The sequence below is a fragment of the Theileria annulata genome, chromosome 1, assembly GCF_000003225.4.
Source record: "Theileria annulata chromosome 1, complete sequence, *** SEQUENCING IN PROGRESS ***".
NCBI classification, from domain to species: domain Eukaryota; phylum Apicomplexa; class Aconoidasida; order Piroplasmida; family Theileriidae; genus Theileria; species Theileria annulata.
In genome coordinates, this window is record NC_011129.2 from 2,055,135 (window position 1) to 2,076,598 (window position 21,464).

The 21,464-nt window shown below is 33.0% G+C and overlaps 5 protein-coding genes across 5 annotated transcripts, besides 1 other annotated feature; 3 read left to right on the forward strand and 2 right to left on the reverse strand.

Moving 5' to 3' along the window:
• Window positions 1–108: 108 nt before the first annotated feature.
• Window positions 109–1,778, reverse strand: TA19690 (dihydrolipoamide succinyltransferase component of 2-oxoglutarate dehydrogenase complex, mitochondrial precursor, putative; the record flags this gene model as incomplete). The annotated part of the gene is made up of 8 exons (XM_949372.1): window positions 109–284; window positions 334–396; window positions 426–510; window positions 585–712; window positions 765–987; window positions 1,018–1,316; window positions 1,348–1,536; window positions 1,568–1,778. 8 exons carry the CDS (start codon window positions 1,776–1,778, stop codon window positions 109–111), a joined length of 1,374 nt encoding a protein of 457 aa, XP_954465.1.
• A 640-nt stretch (window positions 1,779–2,418) lies between these two features.
• Window positions 2,419–2,481: a sequence feature (Signal peptide predicted for TA19685 by SignalP 2.0 HMM (Signal peptide probability 0.927, signal anchor probability 0.000) with cleavage site probability 0.398 between residues 21 and 22).
• Window positions 2,419–3,159, forward strand: TA19685 (uncharacterized protein; the record flags this gene model as incomplete). Its single annotated transcript, XM_949373.1, has 1 exon — window positions 2,419–3,159. The coding sequence occupies one exon, from the start codon at window positions 2,419–2,421 to the stop codon at window positions 3,157–3,159; it is 741 nt and encodes a 246-aa protein (XP_954466.1).
• A 111-nt stretch (window positions 3,160–3,270) lies between these two features.
• On the reverse strand, window positions 3,271–9,196 carry TA19680 (uncharacterized protein; the record flags this gene model as incomplete). The annotated part of the gene is made up of 2 exons (XM_949374.1): window positions 3,271–8,350; window positions 8,379–9,196. 2 exons carry the CDS (start codon window positions 9,194–9,196, stop codon window positions 3,271–3,273), a joined length of 5,898 nt encoding a protein of 1,965 aa, XP_954467.1.
• A 1,321-nt stretch (window positions 9,197–10,517) lies between these two features.
• TA19675 (uncharacterized protein) lies at window positions 10,518–11,921 on the forward strand (the record flags this gene model as incomplete). Its single annotated transcript, XM_949375.1, has 2 exons — window positions 10,518–11,480; window positions 11,523–11,921. The coding sequence occupies 2 exons, from the start codon at window positions 10,518–10,520 to the stop codon at window positions 11,919–11,921; spliced, it is 1,362 nt and encodes a 453-aa protein (XP_954468.1).
• A 1,079-nt stretch (window positions 11,922–13,000) lies between these two features.
• TA19665 (SfiI-subtelomeric fragment related protein family member, putative) lies at window positions 13,001–21,316 on the forward strand (the record flags this gene model as incomplete). Its single annotated transcript, XM_949376.1, has 1 exon — window positions 13,001–21,316. One exon carries the CDS (start codon window positions 13,001–13,003, stop codon window positions 21,314–21,316), a length of 8,316 nt encoding a protein of 2,771 aa, XP_954469.1.
• Between the last annotated feature and the right edge of the window lie 148 nt (window positions 21,317–21,464).

Consider the following 21,464-nt stretch of genomic DNA (forward strand, 5'->3'; position numbering starts at 1 on the left):
TAAACTAGACACTCATACAAAAACATATTTTCATAAATATAAAACGAAGACTTTCAAATTATATTCATATTAGGTCCTCAGAATTATGTACGAGATGTAAATCAAACTTTACTTAAGCAGAAGAAGCGATGGGTTCTCTATAAACTTCTTAATCGTGTTCAGAAAAGTGACAGCGTCCCTGCCGTCAATGAGCCTGTGGTCGTAGGTCAAGGCGACGTTCATGACAGGCCTGATTACTATGTTGTCGTCGCGGACAACTGCACGTTTAGTGATTGCATGCATCCCTGAAATATAGTAAGTATAATTTAAGAGTGTGGATGGGTGGATTTATACCTAGAATTGAAGATTGGGGAGGGTTAATTATTGGAGTGCTCAAGAGACTGCCATAAACGCCGCCTAAACTAATTTAATTAAAAATAAAGTACCATTCGAAATGGTGAAAGTTCCGCCGGTCATGTCCTCGATGGTAATGGAGCCGTCTCTGGCCTTCTTAGCCATCTCCAGAAGTGACTAAACAATCATTAATTTGTAAACGTGGTGGTATTTTAATAAATGTTAAAATTTTCAAGTTTAATTAAGCTTACGAGTTCAAGTTCTTCCCAATTCTTGAATTCGCAGTTTCTTATAACAGGGACCAATAGTCCCGTGGGAGTGGCAACTGCGACTGAAATGTCCACGTAGTTCTTTGTCACCATCTCTTTCCCATCAATATCTATAAAAATTAGATTTTTGTTGATTTTTATCTTTAATAGATAATTATTTACATGAATTCATGATTGGCATCTTTAAGAGTGCTAGTGTTGAGGCTCGCATAAAAGCAGAGACGAATCCAAGTTTGCATGAAACTTCTCCTGATTCATTAAGCATCTTCCTGACCTTTGTTAACTCGCTCATATCACACTCGTTGAATGTTGTCAACATAACATTCTCTGTCTGGGCCAACTTAAGTCGTTCTGCAATCCTCATGCGCATTCTGGTGAGAGGAACCTAAAAATTCTTATTTTACTTAAAACTTACTCTAGTTTCAGGTTCCAAATCGGAAGATGGTACTGGAGTTGGTGGAACCATGCTCAAAGGAGAGCCCTTTTCAAATTGAGGAAGTGGTTTCGATTCCACGGGAGTGGGGGGTGTTTTGACTTCAAATGAAGATACTGGCTTTGAATCTGCAGGTTTAGGCGGTTCAGGAGATTTTGTCTCAGGTTTAGTAGGAGTCGAAGCCGGTGGTTTAGCATCGGGCTTCTTTTCTGGAGCCTTTTCTGAAGGTTTACCGGCCAAGTCAATTTCAACGAGTGGTTTTCCAACCAGGATTGTATCTCCTGTGTGAATTTAAAATAAAAATAAACAAACCTGTATTTGAAAACGTCTTGGTGAGAACTCCTGAAAAGGGCGAGTTGACATCAACTGAGACCTTGTCGGTCTCTACTACGGCTATTAGATCATCTACGTTTAAATAATCTCCAACTGAAACGGCCCACTTGGTTAGAGTACCCTCGCTAATAGAATCGCCCAAGGTAGGGACATTAATAACCTTGATATCTATACAAATTTATTGTTAGAGTTAAAATACCTTTTGAAAAATAACGATTACCTATAAGCTTCAGAGGATTAAAATCAGAACCTTTAGAGGATACGAAAGATTTAGCATATCTGTCACTAGGTTCTGTTAAGGTGGATTTACAAGTTGGAAGGACAGAATAAAATCTAGAAGAATTTTTATTTAGGGCAAAACGATTAAAATATCTATGAAAACGAAGACAGAATCTAATATTGTATGTCATTGGATTAAAAATTAGATTTAAGAAAGATTTTAAAAATGAATGATATTGTTCATAATCTACAAAAAAATACAGTACAATAAAATTATACTTTAAATTGATAGTGTGTAAATAAATGGAAATTATATTATCTAAACTAACTATGGGGAATGAAAATATTTTTTCATGGTTAATTTTAATAATTTTTCAATTATTATAACTAAATTGTATTAACTTTGGAACTATATTTACATTAAGTTGGATCAAACGAGATATATTAGTCCAAACTCCTAAAATTTGAATTTAAATGAGCAAATTTAGTAGATTTATAACCAAAAACTCATCAAACATAGATTTCCTTTTCATATTTATGTTGTTTGCATAGAGCTTTTGTTTAATGTTTTCAATTATTTGTTGATCTTTACACAATAAATTTAGTTATTTCATTTTCAACCTTATTTAGGAAAAGATTTAGAATCTTATATATTCTGTACCATAATAACTTAGTTATATATCAAATATATAATCAATTATTCTACTATATGATTTTGGTTTATTTATAATACTACACATTCCCCAACAATAATGGAATCCAGTTATTAGTGAAAATCACATTTACTTCATTTGATAGACTAAAAACTTCCCAAATATTATTTATTTTGAAATGAACGTTATTTTAAAAACTCTGTACCTAGTATTTTCCTGTTTTTTAGTAGAATCCCAAGGAGTGTACACAAGAAATAAATACGACCAATCAGACCAACTAAATTACTTGTCGAGTTTTTTCAGGTCATTTAATAACATTTTTTCTAAAAAATTAATTCCAGAACAACTAGATGAACTCATTCACTCCTATTTAAGGACCAATTATGATGATAGAGATGAACACAACCCAGTAAACCTTTACACAGGGGAAGAAAATCAACCTTCCTCAACTGAATCTGAAACTTATAACGATGGGTCATCAGATAACTCAATTGCAGAGTGTCTTTTATCAGAAGATGAAAACTTTTCCCAAGTTGTCCAGAAGTTCTACATGCCATTGAAAGATGCAGGGTCATTTGCAAAGAATTTTAACTCAAAAGTTGAAGTGTTGGGGAAGAATCAAGAACCTTTTAAAGTTTTGAACCTGGAAGGGAACGACAAAGACCTGGATGTTTCTCGAGCAATGAGAAAGATGAACATTAAATGTACAGCAGTGCGTGCAGACAGTATTTCAGAAACCTGCAAGGCATGTCTCTATTTTGAAGAAATAGTCCTGAAAAGACACTTTAGGTACGGCCACATGGTGGATTGCGGTGTGATGGAGTGTATGAACGGCTATGATAAGAAGCTAAGCAATAGCCCCAATAAGGGGTATTTCTTCAACGACTTTGTAAAGTACCACCCAATCTGTATCACTTAAGAAGTATAAGATATAAATATGTTATTTATTTTATTATATAATAGTGTGAACATTATAAATAAAATTTCTGGGAATGAGGATAAGTTGACGTGTATATAAATATTAATAAATTTACTCATCTATGTTACAAATAGGACATGAAATAGGGGCGCATCTCTCATGAAACGAATGGTTACACCAAAAAACTATAATGGGATCTTTTCTGAAATATGACAAGTCCCTAGAAATCGACTGAATAAGGGAAGGATATTGACCAAAAGTATTTGACGAGCTGAAAGATTTGGAACCTTTAGTCTTTTTGCTGATTAAGTTACTAAGCCTATCGTTGTATACTTTGTTGTTAGAATTGTTTTCTGTGGAACAGGGAACATTAGTCTTAATGCCCTGAATGGGGACCTGGGATATTAATCCAATTTGTTCCTCAAGGTTTGAAATCTTAAAATCTTCGTAAAAAAATGGTTTCTGACCTCTATGCTTGTCGTGTTTGTACATTATTTCAGGTTCATGACTCAAGTTGAAAATAAGGTTTTTATTACAAACATGACATACCAAATTTCGGTTAATCTTAGCACCTCGACCGATCGTGTTTATAAATACTCCTTTGCTGTTAAAAACCTGTGTAGATCGAAACTCTTTGTTCATTATTGTTTTGGACATCGTTGAGGCGCTGTTTGCTATATAAGTCTGAAGTTGAAAGTCTGACAATAAGTTGTGGAGTGGTTTCTTGAATATTTGGAGGGTTGTGTCGTACTTGGTAATCTCCCTCAGAGCATTTGGAAACTTTACATACTTTAAAACTCCCACTGAGAATATCTCCTCAACCAACCTTTTCAATTCGTCCACCTTGCTCAAATCGCTCAGTTCATTTTCAAACCTGTCAGTTGCAACACCATATTCCTCTAATTCCTCTTTTGATTCAACTCCGTTCTTGAGTGCATCAGATTTTAGGAATTGAATCAAGGATTCCAGCATTGTGAACCACATTCTCTCTATAATTTCATAAGAGAGCTGGTTTTCATATTCCTGGCATATGCTTTGGGCCGTCTTAATAAGAGTTGAACATACTGCCAAGTCTTTCCCAATATTGTTAGAGAATGATTGAACCAGCAGACCAACCGCAGCCTCAAGGTTCCCAGCTCTTAGAAGTAGATAAATCACTGCGTCATCAATGTTATTCTGTTTACAAATCTTCAGGCAGTATGTAATATTCAGACTTTTCTGTCTCTTGAGGAAATTCGACACGTTGGTCTTGTCGTGTATGCTGAGAAGGTTAAGGTAACGATTAAAGTATGAATTTGGGAATTGAAGCATGTTTCTGGTAGTTGACTTAGACTTTAGGAGTGCATCCAGGACTAGTAGTTGAAGGTCAGGGAGTTTTTCCAGTGTATTTAATATGGTTTCAGGCGATGTTTCCAGTGTGGTGTCGAGTGTTTTGATGATGTCCATAAGCGAGAATATCTGTATAAGCAGGTTAGTCACTTTGTTCAAGTCCAGTTTTATGAGTATCGTTAGGTTCTTCATTACCGCTCCTACGAAGTTCTTTCTGATTGTGGAATCCAACAGAAGCAGGTGTTCCACATTCTCGGGGAAGTCCTGCGGACTCGACCTTATGTACTCGATGCATTTATCTAGAAATGCAAAGATGTTTTCTTCTCTGTTGAGTGAGTCGTATTCTTTGATAATTCCGTTGAAGTCGCCTGTAATTTGATAGAAGAAGAACCTCAGTGAGAAGCTAGTGAGGCTTATGAACTCCCTGCACATCCTCACCAGTTGTGTGAACTCCAAGTTGTGCCACAAATCAAATGCTGAACTTAGTTTTGACGATATTGAATATATAAAGTTTCTCAGAAATGTAAATACAGCCTTTTCAACTGATAATGGAGTCACAATCATCAAGCATTCCTGGTCATAGACCGGGTTACTTCTGTAAAAAACATCCTGGAAATAAGTGATGTTAAAGTATCCATCATGGTCGATCAGGTCCTTGGAGTAATCTACTTCATCCTTCAATTCTGGGTTATAGTCCAGAAACTCATTCTTCAGTTTCAACAACTTATATATTGAAAGGATTGTGGTGTTCAAATTTAAGTAGAAGGCTTCCGTATTCGAGGACACTGTGAGGAACATAAAGGACAACATCTTCAAAATCATGTCCGTAGATCCTGATCCAAACAACTCTTCTAGCTTGTAAACACATGAGACCACAACGTTGAGAATAAAGTTGAATGTTGCCATTTTAGTCCCAATCTCTGTAAAGTAATGGTCAAATTTATCTGTGGAGTTGAACAGATTTTCTAAACAGATAAAGAAAAGCCTTGGGGATATGGTCAGGAGCTTAAATATCACCGATGTTTCTGATTCTTTAAAGTCATGTTCAAACTTTTGTGATTCTATTTTATCGAACTCTATTGTCACAGGATCGTACACCAATGTGTTGGCGGCATAAATCGGTCTGGATTCGATTGGGAAAGTTGGCTTAAATGATTCAGTTGATGTAAGATATGAGATTATGTTACAGTAACTGCTGGTATCGATAGTCTCAGTTAGACCACAATTCTCGAACGTAAGAAAGGACTCCAGTGTCAAAAAGAACACCTGAACAACAAACAAGTTCTCTGATACTTTTAAAGGTAGTGTTACTTCAGATTCAAGAATGTCGTTATTTAATTTATTTTCTTCATTTTTGAAACTCTTAACAACACTCTCTAATTCAACTGAACCCTCTTCTTCACAATTTGCAGGGTCATCTACGTCTGTTTCTGTAATTTCAATCTTTTCATCCAATTCATTTTTAGTTTCTGAAAAATTATTTATTTGTGTCTTCAGTTCATTACACTTGTTATATGCATGGGTTATTATTATGTCTAGGATATTGGAGTAGTCGTCCAGAACTACTGACTGACAGTAAATTAGGCAGTGCCATGAAAAATGCCTGCTAAGTCTATTGATTGCCTTGTTGGTTTCGGTTATAACATTGTTCTTAAAACAGTAGAACTGGATCTTACAGAGATTATTGCAAATGATATGGTACGATAGGAGCCTATTGTCAAATTTAAACTTTAGAAAGTGACCCAAGTCATCATCATTTATGTTTTCAACCAAATTTTGTATAGAATTGCATACCTCTAACTTGCCTGTATCACAATTTTCATGATTTTTGTACTTTTTGCTTTTGAGATTTATTGTGTAGTTGGGATTAATAACTTGGTTTAGGTATAGTATTTCATCTTCCAGGTAGTGGTGATCCTCCAAAAAGTGGCCGTACATGCTATCCAAGACATTTTCATATGTTTGGCATATACTTTCTATAATTTGTGAGTTGAGGAACTCCAGCCCAATTCTGTTGTTGTGTACGTTTAAGAGTATGTATTTTACAAAAACGTGTTCAAGGTCAATTGTTGCAAAACACCTAAATATTAAATCATTCAAGGGTTCGTATAGCCTTGAGGAAACGCATATATCTATCATTGAGCAACATAATGTGTTAATCTGGTCATAAACGTCAGTCTTGACCTTTGTATTCCAATAATCTTCTTTTGGTGCTTCTGAATCCAAATTAAGTAGATTAGTTGAGATATTTTGAGTTTCTTTAACCAACTTTGACAACTTTATTATGTGGGCTGACGACTGGTGTAGAATGTAAAGAATTAGCTGACTCAAGTTGTTTTTAAATGCTCTGAAATCAAACAATCCTGGTATCCACTCCTCTGACAAAGCGTATATTATTGAGAGTGCTTCACAGAACATCTTTGAGGCTGACAGTTCCCCTATTACCTTTATCCACGAGTTGATTTCGATTCCAAGGGCTCCATTTGGGACTAGTATTAGAATGCTAAAGTTTTTTAGCTCAAATGACGAGGTGTGTTTCTTTCCCTGAAATAGGTCAGACACAAGGTTAGAAAACTTTTTATACCCCTTCGCCACCATCTTAACTGTCTTCGAAAACACTGTAATCGTTGACAGAATGCTCGGCTGCAGTAGCCACAGTGGATCAAATACATCAATCCCCAACTCCATTTTATTGCTCAATTCACTTAAGTCTAAGGATCTAATGATGTCATAATACATTTGAGGTGTGTTTAAATTAATTTGTACTATGTGTAATGTATTTGTTGAGTCTACTATTGCAAGTATCAGCCTTGTCACAATCCTTATACATCTTATTGGATTTCTGAATTGTATTGTTCCCATATTAGAGACGTTCATGCTAGGAACTCCTTTCACTGTCTGAAGATTACATTGAATGAATCTGATTTGATTCCCCATCGAAATCAATAAGAGTGGTTTGATGTTCTTTTTTCCAGTGTTGAATATCATCCATGTTACGCTGGGTGTTTGGCTGAAGTCAGTGGTTACATTTCTATTTAGTTTATCTAAGCTAATGTTAATTATTATGGATAATCTTGGTCTTGTTGAGAAGACCAGGCATGTTTTAAGTGTTAGTATTGCGCATATGCCTCCCACATCACCTCCTGTTATAAACTTTGCTTGTGGGTTGGATGACAAGCACACTATATCTACAACTTGGTCGTTTTCTAACCTTTCATTTAGGGATTGCAAATAGTTCACGTTCAAGTTATGCGATAGTACGTTCTTTGAGTATGTCAGAATTGCTATGCTCTTTAAGTTCGAACAGATAATTTCCTCGTACGACTCTGCAAATGTAAACTTGCAGTTTAGCACGGAGTCGTTGAAAACATCTGTGGAACACAATGTTTGCGAGCTTGTTTTTTTAATTCCTCCGAATGCTGAGGACACTGCGTCTGCCATTAACCCGAACGTTCTACTGTCTGCATTTTTTGAATCTCCTGCTTCCGCTTTCATTGATGAATGGCCCTTGGGTGGCCTTGTAACCTTAAAGTTCTGGAGTAGTTTGACTGTTCCATCACTGTATCCTACTGTGATCCAGCTTGTATTTGGTAGGATATCAAGTGATGTTACTGACACTCCCTTCTCTGAATCGATTTCATACCAGTTAAGTGGGTCTATTGAGGAGTCCAATCCATCGTATTCGTTGTAAGAGCAAAACTTACGTTCTGAGTTGTAGAGTGAGAACTCAGAGATGAAGACTGATCCGCACATAGTTCCGAATACAATTAAATCACTGCTTGTGCACATACATGTTGGTGTTAATATTTTCCCTGATGATTTTGTTGGAAGATTTATTGAAGAATCATCAATTGAATAAAACCTAAACGATGTTAAATTAGTAATTTTACCTGTCTTCAAAAATCTTTAACAGCTCCAGTGGTTTGGTAAGCTTATGTCTACATCTTATGCTAAGTCTATTATTATGTAAATCTTCAATTATGGTGTTAGATGGTAGGGATAATGCCTTCAAATAATCTTTAGAGATATCTGGGATCAGTTTTTCCAGTGGACTTGAATCATCGGTATTATTGAATTTATGTGTTTCTTCGTAGTTGGTTTTGAATTTATTTCTATATTCTCTTAATTTATTAATTAAATATAGTTTGTGTTTGTTATCCCATTCTGAGAGTTGCATTTGTACGCAATGTTCTACTGCGTTAAAGAGTTCTCCACAATTTTTAGTGGAGTAATTCACTAATTGATTATCTATTTTACATTGGCAAATATTTTCATCGTCCTTATTTAATTTTGCAGTAGATTCTAGTTTTTCTTCTTTTGCGATATTAACCGACTCAGTCAAATCAAAATTATCTTCAAATTTAGAAGTGGCCTTACCTTCCGATGAGTTGATAGAATTATCTATCGGTAAGGATGATATGAAATCACTGCTAAAACTTTCATCAGTTAGCAGGCCTGAGGGTTCCTCTGACCTATTTGTTATTTTATCTTTGTTTAATTGGTTGTTTGAGGTTGAAGAATCATTGAGGTCGAGGGAATCAGAATCATTTGATAATTCTTCATGAACTAGTTTGTTGTATATTTCATTATAATCAATTTCTTTACTCAGATGTTCGTTATTATTCGATTCTTTGTTCTGGTTGTTTGGATTTGTATCAACATCATCATCTGATTCCTCCAAAAACTCCAAAAATTCTTCCAAATTCATTCAGAAAATCAATCCAATCATATGTTAAAATTTTTACTTTCATATAGGATATTTTATATTCAAACATTTGAGATATTAGTCAAAAAATTAGGAATAGTAGTCTGAGGTTGATTGCTTCAATAAAAAAATATATGGTACAGATACATTTTATATGTATTAAAAATAACTATAAATAATTATAACATAGTTGTAAATAAAATTATAAATGAATGTGTAAAGTTTTGGAATAAATAATTTAGAAAATAGTGACCTGATAGATATTGTTAATTTTACAATTTATTTATACTTTTCTGATAATCTATAATATTTTACTATTTAAAGTTATTATATTAGAGAAACTCGACACTTTTCTGGAAATATTCTAAATTTTAGCCGATATTTTTATGTATTGATTAATTTTAGGGATTTACTATAAATTATTCTTGAAAATATATTTTTAACCGATTATTATTTATTTAGCTCTCTAACTTTAGGAATTATTTAGACTTTTTTATTTACGGAACTTAACAGTACGTACATCTATTGTTTAAACCCTAGAGTAATTCCTTCCAAATTTTGACAAAATATAGATCTGGTTTATTATAACATTATTTACATTTGTTAAATTTTGATATTTCTTTTCAAAATTATTGGAAGGTTGCCACTTTGTTTTTGAGTCAACCCTATTAAAATACCAATTTTAGTATTTATAATAATCATTATTTCACCTTTCTTAATCAGAATGATTTACATTTTAAAATGATTCAATAAAATAATATTAATTTAAAATACTTAAATTATACAATTTTGGACTATTATTTATTGATGGGTGTACATCTGTACTTAATGCTTTATTTCTCCTTTATATATTCAAAATTATTATATCTCATACTTATTTATACATACTTCCATATTTGTTATTCTTTAATTTACATAATTATCATTAAAGTCGGTGTTTCTTTTACAGAATCGATTGATTTAAGCATAAATACTTCTAATTTTTCAAACTAGATTAAAGTATACTTCCCTCTTTATTTCATAAATTTGAATATCAAAAGTTAGAATAAATGTGTACATTGCTCAAATCTTTATAAACTATCTCTAAATTACGCTGTATAAATATTTCGATAAAAAACTATCGGAAAGTTGTCATGTACAATAGTTCTAATTCGTATAATTAGTGTTAAATTAACAAAAAAACTTGAAAAGAACTTTCAATATTATTTAAACCTATTATTATGATTAAATTTCAAAAAAGAAATCACTTAAATTATTAAGTTAAGGCTGTTAATCAAAATAATTTGGATTGTAGTAAGTGTGAAGAAAAATAAAGGAACAAAATATGTGGAATTACCCCTATGATAACGGGTATGATGTATACCCTAATTGCGAATATGATTTGATAACAATGAAACCCAATATAAATTCGGGTTATGAAACTAATACATCGGCAGAACAAGGGTTAGGGAATCCAATTTCAAACACATTTAAAGTAGAATACGGCGTTCAAGATTTTAATAATTGTGCCAATGAAATAATACCACAAATTAAATGTAAAGATGAAGATTTCAATGAATTTGTGAATAACTTTAATAACCTTGATAATTACGAAACTGATCTTCCATTTCCAACCAAGGAGACTAACTATTCAGAAAAAGAAACTTCTTTGAATCTGAATGGAACAGAATGTAAATCTAACGATGAAAATTCCCCTGAATCATTTTCCAACCACACAGAACAATATTACAAATCTTCAAAACTTTCATCAAACGGAACAGAAAACAATAAAAAACCTGATGAGAGTAATAACACTTGTGATGTATTAAATTCAAACTCTCCATTTTCTGAAAATGGAGATAATCGGGAACAAGATTTTAATCAGGCCATTCCTAATTCTCCATATAATTATGACTCATATACAGAAACTCACTACGGTACATGGGATAAGTCAAATGATAAAATGATTGGTTCTATGAATGACACATATTGTTGGGACTCTAATATGTTAAATAGTGGATATTTTAACGGTTTAAATGGAATGAATGTGATGGGATATGACTACATGGGATATAATGCTAATAACCCTCCAAATTTGGATCAGTATAATATGACTCAAGACCCATATACAATGAACTATATGAAAAATATGATGAATAATTATATTTTCAATGGTTATAATTTGGAATATGGTAGCATTTCGAGTCCAAACGAACCTTTTGTGGATCCTTACATAAAATATAATAATAAAATGTACAATAACTTCTCCCCTTATTATAATCAATTACCTTTGAACTCAAATTTTAAAGTAAATTATAATTTTTTTAATAAACTACCACAAGTAAAACAGAATTCTAATTCAGGATTAGATGATTGTAGTACAAAAAATAATGTTGTCAACCAATATGATATGTTGCCTGGCAATTTCGAAACTGTAAGGAAACCTGAACTAATATCTATAGATGATGATGCGCTCGAGAGCTTTATATATAATGGAAACATAAAGAAAATTGATATATCTAACATTGATTTCCTCAATATGAGTGACAAAATATGGCAGGCTCTCAGGGGCGCTGGTTTGTTTAAACTTGGTAATAAAGGAAGGGCTATACTTAAATCAAAGATATCTAAATATTTAAAGATGTATCCAGAACTTAGAATGAGGTATGTGTTATTGTACAAAAATTTTTTAGGACTTCACGTATATCAGGAGTTCGTAGAGCCACCACACGGCAACTTTTTCAATTAGCTCAGGTAAAATCACAAGTTTAATTTTTACTTTTAGATCTGTCAAATCACTTCACATTTAAGATGATATTTTAAACTGATGTCAAAACGACACCAAATATAATAAAATCCATTATGTATAAATAAATTCATCTAATAAGCCAACTTCAATGATTCTAATTAAAACTTTGTAAATACACTTGTCAGTGTAAGATATTGATATTTAAGACATAAATTTAATTTTTAATTCTTGTACTTGTTAATATAATTTGAAAATTTATCAACACCAAAGTAGCTAAACGGAATTTTATGAAAACAGGGTAGAAATAAGATAAAAATGAGATAAAACCCAAAAAGGAGTTAAATTAAAGGGGAAGGTGAAACTCATCTAGTTGAATTTAGATCAAATAATTAGATTTTGATGAAAGATAGATAAATAGAAAGAATGGAAAGTGTAAGTACTAACAAATTCTTAATTTTATTGTTTTCTATCATTATTTCAAATTCAGGAAATGATTGTTGGAAATATTAAAAAACAACAAAATAGATGGATTAATAAAAATAATAGTTACAATAAAAAAGAATTAGTTTAACTATAAAAGGAATGTTTAGAAATTAATAAATACTTAAGATATAGAGTATATAACTAGTGAGTTAGTTCTAATAAATATGGTAAAACTTGAAACTTTTGGAAATGTCCGTATAATTCATAAGTTCGGAAGAAGAAATAATAGAATCATCAATAAATGAGATTTTAATCTTATATAAATAAAGAGGCTGAGGATTTCTTTGAAAATTTTGTAATAAAATTAAGTACTATTATTAGCGTTTTTCTAGTTGAATTAACGTAAATTTAATTAATTTTTTAATTGAAATGTTGCTCAATTTAATAATAATTTTAGTTTAACTAATTTATTATGTTTAACTTGTTAAGAATTATTATATATAACTGCATTATGAAATTTTTTAAAAATTATCCCCACCTGGGCTAAGACATTGATCGATCGAGGATTCGACTTCAATAACTAATCCTGAACTCTTTCCTACCAATGGATTGCTATTATTACTCATGGGTATGACTATTGTCTGCTTTCAGGATGAATGAGGATAGGTTACATATTTAGGTATCTCTTTATTTATTTACTTTTAAATGACGGGGAAAAGTTTGTGATTTCCAGTGATCAAGAAACTTCTCTTAAAGGTTCATCACAATCTAACGGATCATTTAGTGCAGATTCTTCTGGCTCAGTTGCTATTCCATCTGAGGTCGGATTATTCACCACTGATGGTTCTGGTAATTATGTAAATCTTGAACAATCAAAGGTTAAGGTTGTTCAGGATGGTGTTGAATATTCATTTGAATTTGATAGTGATGTCCAATTGACTAAGGTCGAGCATAATTCCTCGAAAGTTTGGGAGCATAAAGAAAATAAGCCTTATCCGAAATCTGTAGCATATAAGAGTGACGAAACCCTATTTGCAATTATTTCCGATACCGAAATTGTTAATTGCAAATTTGAAAATAATCAGTGGAAATTTCAGATAGACGTCCTAAGTCAATCGTCACCCAAAACTTCTGTGACCAATGTAGAATTAAACCTGTCAGCTAGTGCTGGTACCAATCAGTTTGAATACAATAGGACTGGTGATACTGCAGAGTTTAAAGCTAAGGCTGGTCACGAATTTACAGCAGTAATAGGAACATCTGGTACGGATGGGGTTTCAGGAAGAGTTATTTGGAAACCCATGAACCCCAACGAGAATGCCACAAGGGTAGTTCTCGGTGGAGTTGATAAGAATGATAAAAAATTAACGATTCATAAGAAGAATAATGAGAAAGTAGAGTTTACTAAATCAAGCACTAATCATAATTGGGAAGAAGTAGTTACCAAGGTCGAACTTGAACTTAGTATAACTTCTTCTACAAATGAGTTTGATTATGATAAGAAAAATGAACTCACTTCATTTATTGCAAAGGATGGCTATGGATTCACTAAGGTTCTAAAAGCCAAAGCCACAGATTTTAGTAGAGAAGAACAGGTTTGGGAAGCTGATACAAGTTCTAATAACTTCGCCAAACTTGTCAGACTAAAGTTGAACGACAATCACATAGTCTTGATACTAAATAATGCTGAATTTATTCTATTTCACAAAGTTGCTGAGGATCAAGATTGGAAAGATATAACCAATGATAGACACAAACTATCGGAGCTTAAGTTCTTCACATTTGATCAGTCGAAATCGCTCAAAGAACTAGATTCGACTTATTACAAAGTAGAGTTAAATGGGTTTTCATACGGTTACACATTCAAGGATGACTTTGAGTTACAGCAAATTAAATATCAAAATAAACTCGTTTATAACTACCATAGTGATGAAGATTTTGGTTTATTGAAGGGACTTTATCTTGGTTTGTCATCAAATAAATTTTTCATTACTAACTATGATGATGAAAGCAAAGAGTTGGATGTATCTAAGGAAGTTGTAATTAAAAGGGAAGCACCACCAGCTGAACCTGCAAAACCTGCTGAACCGAAACCGAAACCGAAACCTGAACCTGCTAAGGAACCAGCAGCTGTACCTGAGCCTGAAAATACAATCGAACCAGTTTCAGTAACTATTCCTACACTCTCACCTGTAGAACTTAAAATTAATAAGAGTAGCGCTGAAAATGAATTTGATTATGATGACATTGGTGTGTACAAAACGTTCAGTTGTAGGCAAGGTTTTGGATTCAACAAAATAGTAAATCCAAAAACATTCGGTGCCGATGAAGTTATATGGCAGTCTTCTGGAAACGACTATGCAACCAAGGTTAGATTTAAGGAAACCTCTGGTACTAAAGAAAAACAAATTCTCCTATTTCTTGCCAGCATGAAATATGTGTTTCTCCACTCTGATAAAGGTAAACCATTTCAGAACGTAACTAGTGATAGGCATAAATTCTATAACCTAAAGGTTTATACTCTCCAAAATGATGTTGAAAAAATTGCAAAACCAGATCAATATACTATATCTTTATATCATATGTCAATTGGATGTACAATTAAAAATGAATATCCCTGTAGTAAAATTATCTACGAAGATAAAGTAGTTTATAAAAAAGATGATTATCAAGATTTGGGACAAATAAAGGGTGTTTATCTAGATCTCATTAGAAATAGCATGTATGTAATTGGTATTAATGATCAAACCAAAGTATTGGAAGCCATGAAAACCGCAAAAGAATTTACACTCAATATAAGAAAGGATGAAAGTACTGATGAATTCGATTTCATTCAAGATTATCAGAAAAATGTTAGAATATTCACAGCTAGAGGTAACGCCGTTTTTACTAAAGTTATCAGGGGTGTTAGGATAGGTTCTGATGAACTAATTTGGGAGTCGAAAGACATCAAAGTATATGGTACCAAAGTTGTTACTGATGGTCTTAGTGATTTTAAAAGGGCTAAAAATGTAACAATACATCTTTCTAATGGTGATGTCAAACATCTGAATTATTCAGATGGAAAATGGATTCAGGCTTCTAACAAGATATCACTTGACATTACCAAGACTGAGAGTTCCATTGAGTTTGATTTTTATACTAAAGATGAATTTACAACATTTACTGCAAAAGATGTTTATTTATTCAATAAAGTGATAGAGTCAAAAACCATTGGTACAGAGACAGTTATTTGGGAAACCACAAATACTAGTGAATATTCCAAAAAGGTAACATTGATGGTTACAGGTGATGAGAAATACATGGGATTGCTAAGAACAGACGATGATGTAATATTGTTACATAAACCACCTAACAGTGATACATGGGACAATATTACCTCAAAAGTAACAAAAATATCCGAACTTAAGATGTCATATTATGATCCTTCAGGCTCATACTTCATGTTAAAACCTGAAAAATATAAGGTAGCATTTAATAATTTACTTTATGGTTATGAGTTCAATTCTGGAGTTGATTGTCATCTTGTAAAATTTGGTGATAAACTTTTATGGAGTCATAGTGATGACAAATTTAAAAATATAAAGGGAGTTTATGTCTACCTTCGTAACAACAATTTTTTTGTTGTGGGTCCTTCAGGTGAGAAAAAAGAAATAACTTTAAGGAGTTTGTCTTCTGGAAAAGACGAGGAAGATGAAGATGATGGTGATAAAGAGACCAAACTGAAGGAAGATGATCAAACGAAAGAGGATGATAAATCGAAAGAGGATCAAGATCAAGATGAATCTTCAGAATCTTCAACCTCTGTAACTTTAGTAGAACTTGACATCACCAAGACTGAGACTACAAACGAGTATGATTATGAAGAGAAAGATGATAATCATGTCTTTAAAGCTAAAACAGGTTTTAAGTTTTCGAAAGTTAAAAAAGGCACTCATGAGCTTAAAGATTTGTCTAGTCCTCACTCAATCAAGATCACTGCCAACTATAATCAAGCAGGAAAAATTTTGTTATACGTATACAGGACTAATAAAGACTTTGAATTCTCACTTGTTAATGATCCGGACCCATCTTCGAGTCAAGCTTCAGTTCCATCAGAATCTGGAACACTTTTGGCAGGCCAATCCAAAATTGTTTCTGATCAATTTAAACTTTTAACCGAGGATGATTCAGGTACTTCTCAAGAATTTGATAAGCAAAAATTAACTACTGAACAACAACTTGAATCCCATTTGATAAACTATAAGTTTCCTCATAATGCCAAATGCTCTGAAGTTACATATAAAAATGCTACTGTATGGAAACATGATGAATCCATCCATGGAAAAAATTATCTAACAAATGTATTCTTAAATACCAACACTAGTTTTCTCATGGTAGAGTCTCAAGGTCGTTATCAATATTATTTTACACTTTTGAATGATGAGTGGAAATGTATTTCTGGTTACAGATCACATGCATTGAAGCCTTTATCTCTTGATTCACTAAAAATATTTACTTTGAATCAGTTTGGTTTAATAAGTGCTGATGACGATACCCAGTTTACCAAGAAGGTTGATGGAAGTGTCATCACATTTAAATTTAAAACAGGGGCCAAATGTGTATCTGTTAAATATCGTGGAGATGAATTATGGTCCCATAACAATAAAGATCATGAAGAACATTATCCAGATACAATCATTGTTAATACTAATCAAGAATTTCTTACCTTGGAGAGTACCAATGTATACCGTTATGTATTCAGTCATTATGATGGAAAGTTTACGTGTATTTTTGCCTACAAATCAAGTCTTTCTCAACCGATAGAAAAAGGAAAATTGAAACTTTCTAAAGTTGGTAAACTAGGACTTATGGAACCTATTGTGTCATCAGACTACGAAGTTAAAGAGTCAGATACTGAATATAAATTTAAGTTCAATGATGTTATCTGTAAGAAGATCATGTATGGAGAAGAAGTTGTTTGGAAACATACTGATGATGCTAATTTTTCAACGATAAGGAAATTTAGACTGGGACTTGTTACAAACAACTTCTGTGTCACGAATTCCAATGATGAGACAAAGCAACTAGACATCAAGGTTACTCTTAACCTCAATGCACTTCAAAAGTCTGAGACCACTGATAAGTTCGTACACACTGACGAGAATGGTGTCGTCACATACAGACCCAAGTCTGGCTGTATACTAACTAAGGTCACTGAAGGTCCTAAGGATGTTTGGACAGCCAGTGGTACTGAATGTGCTACCCAGGTTAGGATTAGGTCCGATGATCAGAAGAAATACCTAGCCATACTACTGGGTGATGGTAATTTTAAATTCTTCCAAAAGGAATCCGATAACTGGAGCGAAATCTCTGACGATAATCTACTTAAAGACCATACCCCTAACTTTCCTGCTGCTAAGTCCCAAACTCAAACTTCATCCACTAAACCTGTTGCCAAACCAGCAGTCACATCCGCTACCAAAGTTACTCTGGACATCTCCAAGACTCAGTCCACTAATGAGTTCGACTTTACTGATCAGAATGGAGTTGTTACTTATACTCCTAAGGATGACCACCTGTTCTCTAAGGTATCTCAAGGTACCACTGATATCTGGGAATCTAAAAATAATGTCTATGGTACTTTGTTAATGATTAAATCTGAAAATAACGTTAAATACCTATCCATGCTAATGACCAATAAGATGTTCAAACTATTCAAACTTGAAAATAATGAATGGCAAGATATAACTTCTGATAGACTAGATATTACCAAACTCAAGTTCCTTGGAGAAGGTGATACTGAACTCTCCAAGACTGATTATACAGTTAGTATTGTTGAGAACTCATATGAATTCAAGTTCACTTCTGATCCAAAGTGTACCTGTATTAAGTATAATGATACCGAGGTTTGGAAACATAGCAGTCAACATGGAGATAAGTTTCCAACTTCTGTTTCATTTAACAATCTGAATAGAAACTATCTTGTTGTTGAGTCATCTAGGAGTTATCGTAAAATATTTCAATTCGAAAATAACGAATTTAAATCATTAGGTGCTAATCAAAAATTAAACCATGATCATAATTCCACAGGAGTCTTTGATCCCTCCAAATTGAAGTTCATGACTACAGATCAGGACACCAGTAAACTTGTTGAGCTTACACTGAGCCAATATACTGTACAACAACCGACACTTATTACATACAAATTTAATGATTCTGTCAAATGTGCTGAAGTCAGATATGATGATCTTTTAGTTTGGAAATATTTAAGTACTGATCACGAAGAGGAGTTTCCAACAGCTGTTGTTTTGAACAGAGCAAAAAATTATATCTTTGTAGAATCTTCACATTACTACAGATATGTCTATTCATATTATAATAGGCGTTGGAAAGAATTACCATTCGGTTTTAAAACACTAAACATTTTCTTTGATAAATTTAAAATGCTCACCAAGGCCCCCACTGACTCAAATAAACTTGTTGAACTTGACTATAGTAAATTTGAAAGAGTATATTCTTCAAATGTCGTGACTGTTAATTTTACTTCTGATGTTAAGTGTACTTGTATAAAGTATGATAATAAAGACGTTTGGCAATATAACTATGATGAACATAAAGATAAATTTCCAACATCTCTCGTTCTTAACAAAAAGAAAAAATTCTTCATTGTGGAGTCTGGTTATGAATATAGGTATGTGTATTCGCTGCAAAATAATATTTGGAAATTGTTACCTTATGGTTACAAGTTATCTGAATCTACCAAAATGAGACCAGCTGATCCTACAAAAATAAAATTATTCACCATGGACAATAACACGACTGTTCAACTTAACGAGTTAAAATATCAAAAAGAAGAATCCAATGATCTTTTCCTTATCAAATTTAACCCTGATGCTAATTGTAAAAGTATAAAGTATGATAATACAACCGTTTGGAGTTATGACGTTGAAGAGCATAAAGATAGACACCCAACAACTCTTGTTCTTAACAAAAAGAAGTATTATATTACAGTTCAATCTGGTTATGATTATAGGTACTCATATTTGTTTTACAATAGAAAATGGAATTTGTTACCAGTAAGCTATAACCACATACGAAGTTTTGACCAAGTTGATCCCTCTAAGTTGAAAATTTTCCATTTAAACCAAAACAACATAGTAGAAGAAATTACTTCCTTTCCTACCAATGAACAAGGTGAATCCAGTAAAAGTCCTAGTAGCAATGATGATAAGGGTGATACCAGTGAAAAGAGTGATACTAATGAACAAGGTGAGTCTGGTGATAAGATTGCTACCAGTGAACAAGATGAATCCAGTGCTAGTGCTGATAGCACTGAACAAAGTAGTTCCAGCAATGGTGTAAGTAGTGATGATTCAGTTTCTATTTATAACATTCCCGAAAATATGAAATGCGTTTTAGTTAAATATGATGATATTGAAGTCTGGAGGTATAGTGATATAGAACATCAAGATAAGTATCCCACAAGAGTACTTTTGTATAAAAATAATGCAACCCTTATTGTTGAGTCTTCATCTAATTATGAGTATGTATACACATACGAAGATAAAATATGGAAACTAACCCCCTTCGGTGCAAGATTAAAGGTTATTGAATCTAATTATGACCTAGATAAACTAAAATTACATTCTGTTGACACTGATAATCAACAATTTGTCCTAGAAAATATCAACCATTATAATCTTCAACAATCCGGAAAGTTAGCCAGGTATACAATGAACCAAGGAGTTAAGTGTACAGAAGTTCTATATGATGATAAAACTGTATGGAAATATAACGAAGATGAGCATGGAGGGTATTTCCCAACAAATGTTACAATGAACTTAAATACTGGTTTTATCACAGTTGAATCCAAGGGTCTTTATGAATCATACTTTTCATACTATGATAATAAGTGGAATTTAGTATATGGTTACAAAGCGTCTTTTAGAATCAAATTTAAGGAATCAGCTAAGTTAAAGTTCTACATAACTAATGATGACGGGTTATCAGAACCTACCACTCATTTTGATAAGGAAGTTACTGGACCAGTAATCACCTATAATATGTTCTACGGAACGAAATGTACCCATGTTAAGTATGACGAAGTATCCGTATGGACTTATGATTCAGATAAGCATGGAGATCATTATCCAACATCAGTATTTTTCAATATTAGCAAAATGTTGATTACGGTTCAATCCTCTGATCAATATGCCCAATTTTTAACATTGATTAATGAGGAATGGAAACCATTCAGTGGTTACAGATCACAAGCTAGTGGACCATCAGAAATCAAGATTTACAAAAAGGGTCGTTCTGGTGACCAGGTATTCGTTCACTCATCAAGGTATACAGTAAAATTCGACGAAAATACAAATGAGTATGTTTATAACTTAGAAAAGGCTAACTGCAATGAAATAAGACATAACGGTAATCCCGTATTCAAACTTGATCAAAATGAAAGGTACCCTAAGGAAGTTTTATGCAGCAGTGATGTTAAAAAAATTACTGTAAAATTGAAAGAAAGCTATCATGTATGTACAATGGACAGTAATGGATGGAAAACTATGATTCATAAAACTGATGGTACGGATCCAAAAGCTGGTCCCGAATATCCATTTGTTACTAGTTCAAAACCAGCAGTTCCTACCTCCGAAGCCGCTACGGAAACGCAATCTCCAGAATCCGATACCTCACAATCAGCTTCATCAGCTTCAGGTACTACATCTGAAGATTTTGATTTGTCACAAGCTCTAGATCCATCACAAAAAGGGTCTCAAGTTTCAACAACTCCTAAATCGCAATCAGCTTCATCAGAATCAGGTACTACCTCTGAAGAGTTTGATTTGTCACAAGCTCTAGATTCTTCACAAACTAGTTCTCAAGTTTCAACAACACCTCCAACTGAATCGCAACCACCATCTAGTCCAACATCTAGTTCAACTGCTGGTTTGGATAGTGATCCTACATCTGGAACATTCATGGAATAATGAAAATTTTATACTAGAATACTAGTTCATTGAATAACCAAATATATCCAAAATCTTATATTCTTGAGTTATGTTAACTCAATCATTGTAATCTAAATAATCATCTTAAGAAAATTTATTATCCTAATTTGTTCGGAATTTTATTTCC